At 40.8% G+C, this 13,036-nt stretch overlaps 1 protein-coding gene across 3 annotated transcripts in view; it reads right to left on the minus strand.

Annotated features, from left to right (window-relative positions):
- The window catches only part of CHM (CHM Rab escort protein), a 211,572-nt gene that overhangs the window by 53,472 nt on the left and 145,064 nt on the right, over positions 1-13,036 (minus strand). For all 3 annotated transcript variants that reach the window (XR_004539584.1, XM_033945876.1, XM_033945875.1), the window contains exon 10: positions 10,108-10,212. Coding sequence is in view for 2 of the 3 variants with exons in the window: in XM_033945876.1 (XP_033801767.1) it covers positions 10,108-10,212 (105 nt within the window). In the remaining variant the exon portion in view is untranslated. The remainder of the gene's footprint in view (positions 1-10,107; positions 10,213-13,036) is intronic.

Consider the following 13,036-nt stretch of genomic DNA (forward strand, 5'->3'; position numbering starts at 1 on the left):
AAACCAAACAAAAAAATAAAACTTGCAAAAAAATTACCAAAACACTGAAAATATTTTAACAAATGAATTTACATACAACTTAGATTTGCTTTTCTGCAATTTATCTGAGGAGGGGGAGGGAGCTTAATATACCCCCTTTTACTAAACCGTGATAGCGGTTATTAGTGCAGAGAGCAGTGCTGAATGCTCCACGCTGCTCCCAACGCTCATAGAGTTCCTATGAGCATCAGGAGCAGCGCAGAGCATTCAGCATGGCTTCCTGTGCTAATAACCGCTTTCACGGTTTAGTAAAAGGGGGGGGTGGATATTTAGCTATTGTTTGCATCTCCTGTTACACTTTTATTTCTTTTTGTTACAGTAGCACAGATAATGCCAACAGAATCAACAAGATGGGTCCATCCTATTAACCCAACTGGTGAAAAGCAATCCAGCCTCTCTAGCATTCTGATTTTGCACGACTACTCTAAAGAAGCAACTAATCCCATTTTAAAACTTTGTAGGTGCTCACTCAAACCAACAGCCACTAATGTCACTCCAACATGCCTATATGACTAGAAAAATATTTTTTATGCAGGATCACTATGACATTTATTAACAGGATCTATGCAAACATTACTACTTAAAAACTGAGATGCAGCATAAGTACTTCATTAATTGAAAAGGGTAAACTTCCTTCCTGAAAAACAGGTAGCAAAGGCAATTCAAACTAAACTTTAGCAGAATTAGACATAATTAAACGTCTACTGATACTGAGTCTGGTTCTTTTAAAATTTACTTAAAACTGCGATCACAAATAAATTTAGTTCAGGTAAACAACATTTCTTATGAAGGTGATAGGCTACATAAGATTCTTTCATTTCACTGTCAGAATTAGCAGGAAAAATATTTATGAAAACATTTTAAAGACACAATTTAAACATAACTATCAAGGCACATCATCGATTACTACCATCAAGGCACAGGAGTTCTTACTGGCTAGCCCTGTTCAATTTCCAATGTTTAATATGTTATATTACTAAGAAGTTAGTAGTAAATGATCGCCTATTTTACACATGACCTTAAAAAACCTGCAGCAGTGTGGTGGCTGAACATGGAGAAGAAAAATGAACGGTGATCCAAGAAAACTGCCAAACATTTGACAACATTTCAAGCTAAGATTCAGTGCAGGGTGTACAGTCATGCATTTCAGTGTGCAGAAATCTACATAAGCCAGGGCTTGACAATTTTTATTAGGATCTGGAAACCAGCCCACAAATCTAGAAGCCAGACATGGAGCAACTGGAATTTATTTACTTATGCACATTTATAAATTGCACATTCATAATGTACTCAAGGTGATATACGACAAGTTATTTATTATAGTACTACAGGCTACTGCTTGTCTCCATTGCCCATGCACCTCTGGCAATGGAGAGAGGCTTCAGGCTGTGGCTGCTGGGGCAATGGGGGAGAGGCTAAAGTTGGAGCTGCAAAGGGCGATGCACTTACCCATTCCCCCCCCCCCCCGAAACTGCAGTTTTAATCTCTCCCTACTGCTAGTCCACCTGTACCCAACAGTCTAGAGTAATTTTTCATCACCTACCCAACCACCCCAGGCCTTGGCATCACATCCCTGTCCCCAGCAGTAGCCTCTCTGAATCCTCTTCCCCCACAGTAATCTTTTACAATCCCTCTTCCCCTCTTACAAGGACCTCCCTCAGTTCTCCACCCAACCAAAATAAGAACTTCCCCTGCCGGCTCTGCACATGTATCAGTCGCTTTTCCAACGACCGATCAGATGGAATTATGGCTGACCTCTGCGAAACTCATTTGAATACAAAATTGTTTCAAAATCAATCGCTGTTTCCAAATCGGAAAATTTATCGGCACCACAGCAACCCACAGGATTTTAAAGGCGATTTTACAGCATCCGGCCCCAGATTCTTTAAATTGATCCTACCAACAAGGCTGCTGGAAAATTCCCTTCCTCAGTAGCAATGCACCTTATGGCTGCTTCTGCTGTTGCTAGTGCTCCAAATGTCCTCCTGATTAGCAAGGCTTCATGTGGGCTGCCATTGGAGGATTGATATCCCCCAAATTATACTCCATCAAGTTCCGCACCCCTAGGTTCTCTCTCTATTCCTGCTCTTGGCACACACAATCTCCATAGCTCATTCTGCCTCACCCCAGCACACCCTCCATAGCTCTCTCTCAACTCCCTCCTCCTGCACACACCCTCATAGCTCTGTCAATGACCACCATCCCATAAACCTTCCGATGGCATACACTCCTTTGCTGTAGCTGTCTTCCAATAACTATCCCTCCATAAATGAATCTCCTAAATCTCTCTCCAGTTTTCTCATCTCTACATGCATACACTGCATCCTGGCACACAGACACTCGACTCTCTCCCCTGCTGCTTCATTCCCCCCAGCACACAAACACCCAGCTTTCTCTCTATTCCCCATCCCTGTGTCAGATACCCATCTCTCTCTTTATCAACCCCCCCCCCCAACCCGGTTGCTTATAGATGCCAGCTCTCTCTCTTTCTCCACTCCCATGGCACAGACACTGAGTGCTTGCCCTCCCCCACCCCTGCATTTGGTGGACACCCAGTTTTCGCTCCCACAGCCCCAGCTTGATCACATGCATAAGGAAAAGAGAACGGCTGAACATCGGGCCACATCTTTCTCCTTTGCTGCTTTGGTTCTAAATATAAAATTTGAAAATTTTACATTCAATACTGAGAGGCAGAAGAGGAAGCTGTGGCCTGTCATATAGCAGCTCTCCTTTTCTTATGTTTTTGATCAACATTAGGGCAGGGACTAGGTGGGGTGTATGTATGTATATATGTATGCACATGTTGGAGGTGCCACAATGGAGAGTGGGGTGTGTAGGAGGGGCAGAAAAGTAAAGACTACCACTGAACTGTCTGCTTTCCACAGCCCTTATTGAACTGCCTATATTTTTAGGCTGTAAATCCTAGATGCCAGGTTAGATTTTGTTTTTTTGGTTGCCATGGCAACCTTGGCACCTGGTGTTTGTCAAGCCCTGACATAAGAAGTATATAATCAAGGATGTATAGCAAACAGGAGATTTTGTGATGCTCAGACTTGAACATAAGAATAGCCATACTGGGTCAGACCAATGGTCCATCTAGCCCAATATCCTGTTTCCACAGTGGTTAAATCCAGGTCATAAGAACCTGGCAAAACCCCAAATAGTAGTAACATTCCATAATACTAATTCCAGGGCAAGCAAGGTTTCCCTCATATCTGTCTCAATAACAGACTACACTTCTCCCTCCGGATTCACGGGGGATAGGGGCAGAGCTGGACCGCAAATGGTGAAATACCGCAAATATCTTCTGGTCCGGCTCTGACCCATGCCCGCCTCCCTCCCACCTTCTCCCGGCATCCTGGCCTTACCTGGTGGTCTAGCGGGCTTTTGGGGCAGGAGCAATCTTCCTACATTCCTGCCCCGTGCAGATCGCCAATAGGAAATGGCTGCCGTGATTCCCGTAGTCTCTCGAGACTACGACAGGAGCTCCCCACAGCCATTTCCTATTGGCGATCTACACGGGGCAGGAGCGTAGGAAGATCGCTCCTGCCCCGATAGCCCGCTAGACCACCAGGTAGGCCGGGACGCTGGGGGAAAGGCTAAACTATGGGATTTTTTTTTTCTTTTTCCCCCTCCCCAAAAAATCACGAATATGTGAAATCGCGATTGCCGAAACCACGAATGGGGAGGGGGAAGTGAATAGACTTTTCCTCCAGGAACTTGTCCAAACCTTTCTAAAAATCAGCTATGTTAACCACTTTTACCACATACTCTGGCAACGTGTTTCAGAGCTTCTCTGAATGAAAAAATATTTCCTTCTCTTGGTTTTAAAAGTATTTTCCTGTAACTTTATCGAGTGTCCCCTAGTCTTTGTCATTTTTGATGGAGTAACAAATTGATCCACTTATACCTGTTCTACACCACTCAAGATTTTGTAGCCTTTAATCATAACTCCTCTCAGCTCTTTTCCAAGCTGAAGAGCCCTAACCATTTTAGTCTTTCCTCATGAAGAACAGAATGATAGGCATGTTTTGATGATCATGGTTGATAACACAGAAGATAAACAGTAGTGCAGAGATCAAGTGTTTCAGAAGGGGAAGGGATAGAAAGGGAAAGGATAAAATCCATCTCTCCTTCCTTCCACCAGATCCAATTTCCTACTACCTAAGTTACTGCCTGAAGGGGACATTGTCATTCAAAGCTGACATTCAAAGCGGTGGGCACTGGAGAATTGAGTGACTTGCCCAGGGTCACAAGGAGCAGCACTGGGATTTGATCTCATAACCTCTGGGTGCAAAGGCAGCAGCTCGACTAGTGAGCCACACCTTTTCACTGAAGATCCAAAGGCTTTCCTGACAATGTAATGTATAAATTAGTTCTGTGATCATTGAAGGGAATAGGCAAATATGGGTATTTGCCAGTAGGGAGTGTGCGTCTAGTGGTTACAGCTATAGTCTCAGCACTCTGAAGTTGTGGGTTCAAGCTCAGTACTGCTCTTTCTGATCTTCCAATGCCCCAGGTACGTTAGGTTGATTGTGAGCCCGTCAGGACATATAGGGAGAAATGTTCAAGTACCTGAATGGAAAAACCACTCAGACAAACGCCACTGATAGGTGATAAATAAAATAACTAATGATCTTGGATCATCATGGAAGTAATTCATGCTGATAGACCCATATTTTGCTCTGTCTCCCTATGTTACTATGAATTATGATGGCTCATATTCTTTATCAGAAAGTAAAGGGGTAATGAGCTTTAGGGACTAGAGTAGGTATAACAGTTCCCTAGACATATTTCCAGAGCTCTTATCTATACACATATTTGTACACTTTGGGTATCATTTGTACAATAACCTCTATACTTCAATTTGAAATAATTTTTAAATTAAACAGTTTTACCCACCTCTGAACACAAAAAATGACCAAGGAAGTTTTATTAGCTATATTATTACAGCTATATTATCACACTGATTGTACCTGATTGTAAAACCGCTTAGATAACCTTGATAGGCGGTATATAAAAATCCTAATAAACTTAAACTTAAACACTAAAAAAAGCTGAGAGATCTAACTCTCTAGTGAAACAGGGGAATTGGATGCTTTCTCCTCCTTATGTTCAAGACGATGGCTGGTTAAGCTGTGAGTCGTGGTGCCTACTGCCATTTTCAGTATTGGGGTTTTTTTGTTTTCTATTTGTTTTATTTTTTGTTTTTTGGATTTTCCCTCTTTTCTGTGTTGGTTGTTCCTTTTGTTTTGGTCCAGTTTGTTGTTCTTGTTTGGTTTTATTTCCTGCTGGTTGGTGATCCAGCGTTTGGCCGTTGGTGGTTGGGATCTGCTGCGCAATGAATGGCACCGGGAGCCAGGGAGCGGATGGCCCAGTTACGCATGGAGGCACCGGTGCAGCTTGGTGCTAGGAGAGCGGAGGGACGGGCTGCGGAGGTCAGCAGGAGCAGTGCTGAGTCTGGAGACAGCAGGGCTGCAGACACGAAGCCCCAGGATCGACAGCTCAGGGTGCGAAGGGCAGGAGCAGTTGAGTAGAGGGCTGGACTGCGGTGGAAGAAGCTTGACCGACGGCATAGAGGGTAGAGAAACAGCTGGATGGGACTAAAAGTGGGGTGACAGAAGCTCTCGGCCAGGGCAGCACATATCCAGAGATCTGTTGGGAATGGCTGTCCATTGGGCCCTGCGGCTGTTCTTCCACTGGCTTTTGTCTTTGGAGATCTGATGATGATGCTTTCCTGAGGACTGGACTTATACTATTATTATCATTATTTTTTATTTTGATTGATTTGTTTTGTCATGCTGAAATGTTATATGTTGATGGATGTTTAATGTGGTGCTTTAGTTAGATTGTGAGCCTTTTGGACAGATAGGGAAGCTTTAAGCACCTAATGACTACTACTATTTTAACCCATGCTGGGCTCCTGGGGAGGATGGGCTATAAAATTGAAAAAATAAATAAATATTGTCGTTCTTCTCAGTCAGCAGATAAAAACATTTTGGACATAGCAATTTCTTCAAGTTTTGAGATTTTCAAAATCTCAAGTACATATGCCACAGTTCTTTTGAGGCCAATAACCTGGTTTCAGGAAAGATCAGAGATTTATATTCTTAACCCTACTTAAAATTCTCAGGGGCTTTAAGATGTAACACCAGGCTATCCTTGATGAAAGCCACTTCAGAATTCGGACCTTGTATATTGTTCCAAGTCTCCCAATCAGGCATCAAACTCTCCCATCTTAGCTACAGTCTCTTTTTCAATCCTCACTATAGACTCCCAGATGTCCTCCAACTCAATCTTCCTATTCCCAGTTAGCCCTGGCCCTCAAACCCATGGTCCTGGTATTACTTCCTAGAGGGAAATGAAAACTGAATCACACCAGGCTGTTATAGGGGTCAATAATTGTGGCTGCTCTTCTTCTGCCCCTGCAGCATGAAAAACACACATGAAATTTGTCTCCCCACCGGCTAGAGGGTGCAAATATAAGAGACACAACTGCTATCATATCAAGCAACCATATGGGGTAAAGACCTAGAAAAACTAATTGCACAAACAAACAACTATGAAGAATTCAGGAAACACCTAAAAACCTACCTATTCTTGAAATACCTAGGCAACGAACCGGAACATCAACCCCCCACGTAACATCATCACATACCTGATCTTGCAAACTGTTAACCCCAACCCCAACCCCAACACTCTATTCAATTTACGGAACATTTCTACTTCTGTGCAAATAGCTTGGCACTTCCTGGCCTGGCAACACACAAACTGTTGCTAACATTATTAATATTATCAAATGTATACTGCTATACTCTTTAATCCATTGTACGAGATGTATACTGCTATACTCTTCAATCCATTGTACGTAAAGTTTCCCTTTATTGTATTGAGATATACACTGCTATACTCTTTAATTCATTGTACGTAAAGTTTCTCTTTATTGTATTTACATTTTCTTTCATTGTATTCACAGTTTCTTTTATTGTAAACCGCCTAGAAGTCGCAAGATAGCTGGCGGTATATAAAAAATAAAGTTATTATTATTATTAAACAGTAGTCTTTTGGACTCCTACCAGCACTGAATCATTCTGCTACACCACGTCCCTAGGCTCTTCTTTACGCTGAGGTAAAGGTTACAGCAGGGGTTGGGTCAGTGGATCTCAACAAGACAGTGCTTACATCCTCTCACAAATTAGACATGCCAGTGACTTAAGTGCAGATCAACAGGTCACCAGACCACTGGTTTCTGATCCTAAGGAATCTGAAACTTGGCTTTCCTTTTACCCATTTCTACAGCTCCAATACTGAGGAAATCTCGCAGAAATTAGTGTGTGCTAACCGCTAAAGATGCCCATTATATTTTTATGGGCATCTTTAGCGGTTAGAATGGGCTAACACATTAGTGCCCTTTGTTGAATTCGCCCCATAGTGTGACCTTTTCCATAGCATGTCCATAAACCTCTCTCCTTATCCTTACTATATGGAAATGGAACATGAAGATATAGGAAAACAACAACCCTGATCCAGTGTTTCCACTTTCCTTTCTGTTGCAATAGTATACAACTCAGCTAATTTCTGGTCTTATTTTACTTCTTTGTAATAAAGGATCCTCCATGCTGGGATCAAGAAGGCACTATGGATACTGTGAGGCTGTTTCCCAACAGACTCATACTTCTGAGTTATTTCTGTGAGATGTCCTCAATATTGTCCTGCCTGGCCATGTACTATCATGTTCCTGCCATGCTCTTGTATGTATTGTCTGCCATACCATGCACTGACATGCATCATAATGCACTGCCATGCTCTGTTATGTACTGCCTTACCATGCTTCGTAATGTCAGGCATGATAATGTACTATCAAGCTTTGAACTGTTATGGTACTGCGGTATACAAAAATAAAGTTATTATTATTATTATTAGTTACTGCAATGTCATACCAAACTCATAACATCACCACTTCATGCTGTATGAGGTCTTGTCCTGTCATGTCCTATTAAGTAATGCCATGCTTTTGAGTACTATCATGCTTCTCTATGTATTGTCCAATCATGTCATGATCTAAAACAGGGCTGCTCAAGTCCGGTCATCGAGATCTACTGGCAGGCCAGGTTATCAGGATATCCACAATGAACATGCATGAGAGAGATTTGCATACCAAGAAGGCAATGCAGGAAAATTTTTCTCATATCATTGTGGATATCCAGAAAACCTGGCCTGCCAGTAAATCTCGAGGACCGGACTTGGGCAGCCTGATCTAAAACGTACTTTCATGTTCTACATTACTATACTCTGTTATGTTTTATTATGTATGTAAACTTGTAACCCATTCTGAGTTCTTCTGGAAGGATGGGCTATAAATCCAAATAACTAACTAACTAACTAACTACTACTACTACTTATCACTGATATAGTGCTGAAAGGCGTATGCAGCGCAGTACATTTTGACATGTATAAACAGAACCTGCTTGGAAGAGCTTACAATCTAACTTGGACAAACAGACATGACATATAGGGTTGGGGATGCAGAACCCAAAATAAAAGAAATGGATAGCCTAGCTGGTTTTAAGAAAGGTTTGGACAATTTACTGGAGGAAAAGTCCATAGTCTGTTATTGAGAAAGATATGGGGGAAGCCACTGCTTGCCCTAGATTGGTAGTATGGAATGCTGCTACTCCTTGGGTTTTGGCCAGGTGCTAGGGACCTGGATTGGCCACCGTGAGAACGGGCTACTGGGCTTGATGGACCATTGGTCTGATCCAGTAAGGCTATTCTTATGTTCTTATGAGTTAGGAGTTGAAAGCAGTCTCAAAGAGGTGGGTTTTAACTGGGCCTTGAACACTGCCAGAGACGGAGCCTACCCAAGGGATTTGGGCAGTTTGTTCAAAGCATACGACGCAGCAAGGTAGAAGGGTTGGAGTCTGGAGCTGGCAGTTGAAGAGAAGGGCACAGACAGGAGGGACTTACCAGCTGAGTGGAGCTCACGGGGAGGGGGATCGTAGGTGGAGATAAGTGAAGAGAAATAGTGAAAGTCAGCTGAGTGAGTGCATTTGTAGGTCAGTAAGAGGAGTTTGAATTGTAGTTTGAAACAGATGGGAAGCCAATGAAGTGACTTTAAGAGAGGGGTAATGTGAGTAAAGTGGCTCTCCTGGAATATAAGTCATGCAGCTGAATTCTGGACAGATTGGAAGGGAGCAAGATGGCTAAGCGGAAGGCCTGAGAGTAGCAAGTTGCAGTAGTCTAAGCGCGAGGTGATGAGGTCGTGGATAACTAACCAACCCCCCCCCCCCTTTTTACAAAAGCATAGCATGGTTTTTAGTGCCGGCTGCAGCGGTAACAGCTTTGACGCTAAAAACCATGCTATACTTTTGTAAAAGGAGGGAGGAGGGGGTAAATAAATTAATAAAACAACATACTTAGCACCCTTTGTTGAATCCCACGTCTCCAGACCTAAGTGGGATTGAATCAGAAAGAAAATATATCACTGTTCAAAAAAACAAAGAAAAAAAATTAAAAGGGAAGAAATAAAAATATCTCCTGCGATTACAGGATATATCACTAGAAGGCCTTGCTAATGTGAAGTTTATTTAGGCATTATTAAAGTTAGTTTATCTTAACTGTATTACGTAAATGTGGTTTCTCCTACAGAAACTGTCAGAGGGTAAAGTAATGATAAGATTCAGTAGCTACATTTTTCTTTCATTTCATGCTTAACCTATCAGTGTTTTACTATAGGCTAATAAAGAACGAGAAAGGGGATTATATAGTCTCAGTTTCTGAAACAGAAATGAGGTAAATGCTAATATATTTCTTTTAAGTAATACTCTTCAATTTGTTCTACTGTGCAATCTTATCAGTCACATAAAATGAGACATTGTACTGGGCTGTATATCTACATTAATGTAATGGAAATCTATGAGTGCTGCCATAACCCATAGAAATACACTATTAATGGATATACATCTATGCATTATATACTTTAAAAAATAGTTTTGGTCCATTTCTAGTAGAATCACGTGACATACTTGTAATAAAGAAAACATATTTAACATTTGTGCCCCCACTTACCGATAACACACATTTTTACAGTTTTCCTCTGATAGATAACTGTCCTCTACAATGAAGTAGCTGCAGCTTATTTTCTGGCCCAAAGAATCTATGACTGCTTTACATCTGTAAGAAACACATTAGAAAATAAAAGAACATTCAATCAGCAGCTATAAATTGTCTTCATGATTTCATATTCAAAAACACAAGAAAGTCTCAATGTATATAGTTAAGTTTCTAGAAATGTCATCCACTCTCATATTAAGGAATGAAGACCACCAGCAACTTAGCTAAATAGTTCTGTGCAAACATTTAGGTACCACTAATCAATGATTCACTAATTTCAAATCCCACTACAGCTATTTATGATCTTAGGCAAGTCACTTAAGCCTCCACTGCCTTATGTGTAAACTCAGATTGCGAGCCCTCCAGGGACAGGAAAAAAAATACCTATTACACCAGAATGCACACAGCTTTGACAGGGTTTGGGCTTGCAGGTGGTTTATAATTAATACTATGGCCAGCAAACTTTACATTGATACAAAGTTAACCACTTAATCTTTTTTTTACAGATTTAAAATAAGAAAACAGTGACTACAGCAGGTGTTCAAGTTTGGTCACCTTTTCATCAGTACTTTGCAATACCTCCTTTAGCAGAAATTATAACTTCCAAGTGTTTTTTTTTTTTTTAAAAAGCTCAGTCATTCTATATGTGCTTTTTTCCCCTCTATTTCATGCAGAGTTCCTCTACCTCAGAAATGTTCTTAGGTTTCCTTGCATGTACTTTATGTTTGAGATCTCCCCATATATTTTTCAATAATACTCGTCTGGAGAAGGCAAAGGCCATTCATTCTTCTTTCTTATAGGTATTGTATTGTTGATTCTGAGGTATGTTTCAGATCACTGTCTTGCTGAAATACCCAACTTCTTTGCAGCTTTAGTTTTCTCTATAACTTTGGAACATTTGCTTTTAGGCTAGGATATGTAGATATACATTTAGTTGAATCTATTTTTTCTTCCACCCCAAACAATATTTCCTTTGCCACTTGACTGCTACCTACTCCTGTGCTTTAGAGTTGGCAAGGTGTTCTTTTCTTCATATGCCTCAAACTTTTTTTCTACAAATGTGTCTTGTGTGTTTGTGCCAAACTGTCTAATATTTGTTTCATCAGTAAAGTACCTCGTTCCAAAAAGTTTCAGACTTATCAAGGTTTTTTCCGCATACTTTAGACAATGACTTTTGTGATGAGGTCGTAAAAAAGGATTCCTCTTGACAACTCTTCCATGCTGATCATTGTTGCGTAAACAAATGATATACTATGGTCAAACTACTCCGGTGTCAGCTAAGCTTTTCGGCAGGTTGTTTGCAGTGATCTATGGGCTCTGTTTAACACATCCAATCAATATACAGGCAGTTCTATCAGAGATTTTTCTTGATCTTCTAGAGCTTGTCTTAATTTTAACAGTTTTAGGTAATACTCATTTCTGATTTTTATTGCAATACAATGTTTTAATTGAAATCAACACTGATCAGAGAAAGCTGTACCTATGTTTGTCATAGTATACATTAAACCCTGTTGCCTCTGGGTCTATATACAATCTTTAAATATAGTCACCCACAACTACAAACCCCTCCCCCATAATTTTATTTTTTATATTTGTTTCCACTATTTTTCCCAGCACTGAAGTCAGGCTTCCTGGTCTGTAATTTGCTGGATCTCCCTCGGAGCCCTTTTTAAAAACTGGCATAGTTCTCTCTAGCTAGAAAAAATAATTTCCTCCTTTTATAAAACCGTAAAAGCGGTTTTTAGCGCAGACTGGCATCTGAATGCTCTGTGCTGCTCCCGATCTGCTTCCTATGAGCGTTGGGAGCAGTGTAGAGCAAGGGTGTCAAAGTCCCTCCTCGAGGGCCGCAATCCAGTCGGGTTTTCAGGATTTCCCCAATCAATATGCATGAGATCTATTTGCATGCACTGCTTTCATTGTATGCTAATAGATCTCGTGCATATTCATTGGGGAAATCCTGAAAACCCAACTGGATTGCGGCCCTTGAGGAAGCACTTTGACACCCCTGGTGTAGAGCATTCAGCATGCTGGCCTGCGCTAAAAACCACATTTCTGGTTTTGTAAAAGGGGGGATTAAAAAATAATCCAGCTTTCCTAACAGAGTGAGCAGACTTTCACACAACTTGCTTCTATTTGGTAGAAGCTCATAGCAGTCAACCAGTGCTTATTTTTCTATACATACTCTTCTACATAAGCACTTTCACATTGAAAACTGTGAGTAAAAGCATATGCAGATTTTATAGGAATGCAGGCACTTTGAAATCTTCCTTCAATGGGGTTAATTTTCATTAGACCAGACTGTTGCATTTATACATTTTGGTACACATTGGCCTTTTAGATAATTTGACCTACAATGTACATATATACAAAATGGCAGGGTACATTTTCATCTGCTATTTCTGCAAGTAAGCATGCAGCTTTTTTCTCTAACTTGGACACACTCCAGAAATGCCTTAAAAAAAAATCAGGCTATAAGTGCACGCATTGTTGAAGCCTGGGAATATTTTTTAGCTCTTGTAAAAGAGACAATTTTCAGTAGAGCAATCTACCTGGGTGAATGCCTTGATAATTATCCTCTGCAAAATGTTTTCAAATAGTACAAAATATACTACTATGTTTACCTCAATTTTAATATTAAAAGACAATTTCTTTCCAAATATGCTTCCAAATAAAGACAAACATTTAAGTAATGAAATCATCAGGACTCTTATCTGTTCTGTGCTGGGACAATGAATCAAAGAGAACTCGCCACTGACCTTCTTTCAAAGTGTCTAGATAAAAGGATGAAAGTTGAATCTATCTCCCTGCTGTACCACAAGTTATAAATGTACTTTATAGGACTCATTATCCAAACTAATGGACTAAGGTTGACATCCTTGAAATG

The sequence above is a fragment of the Geotrypetes seraphini genome, chromosome 5, assembly GCF_902459505.1.
Source record: "Geotrypetes seraphini chromosome 5, aGeoSer1.1, whole genome shotgun sequence".
Lineage (NCBI taxonomy): Eukaryota > Metazoa > Chordata > Amphibia > Gymnophiona > Dermophiidae > Geotrypetes > Geotrypetes seraphini.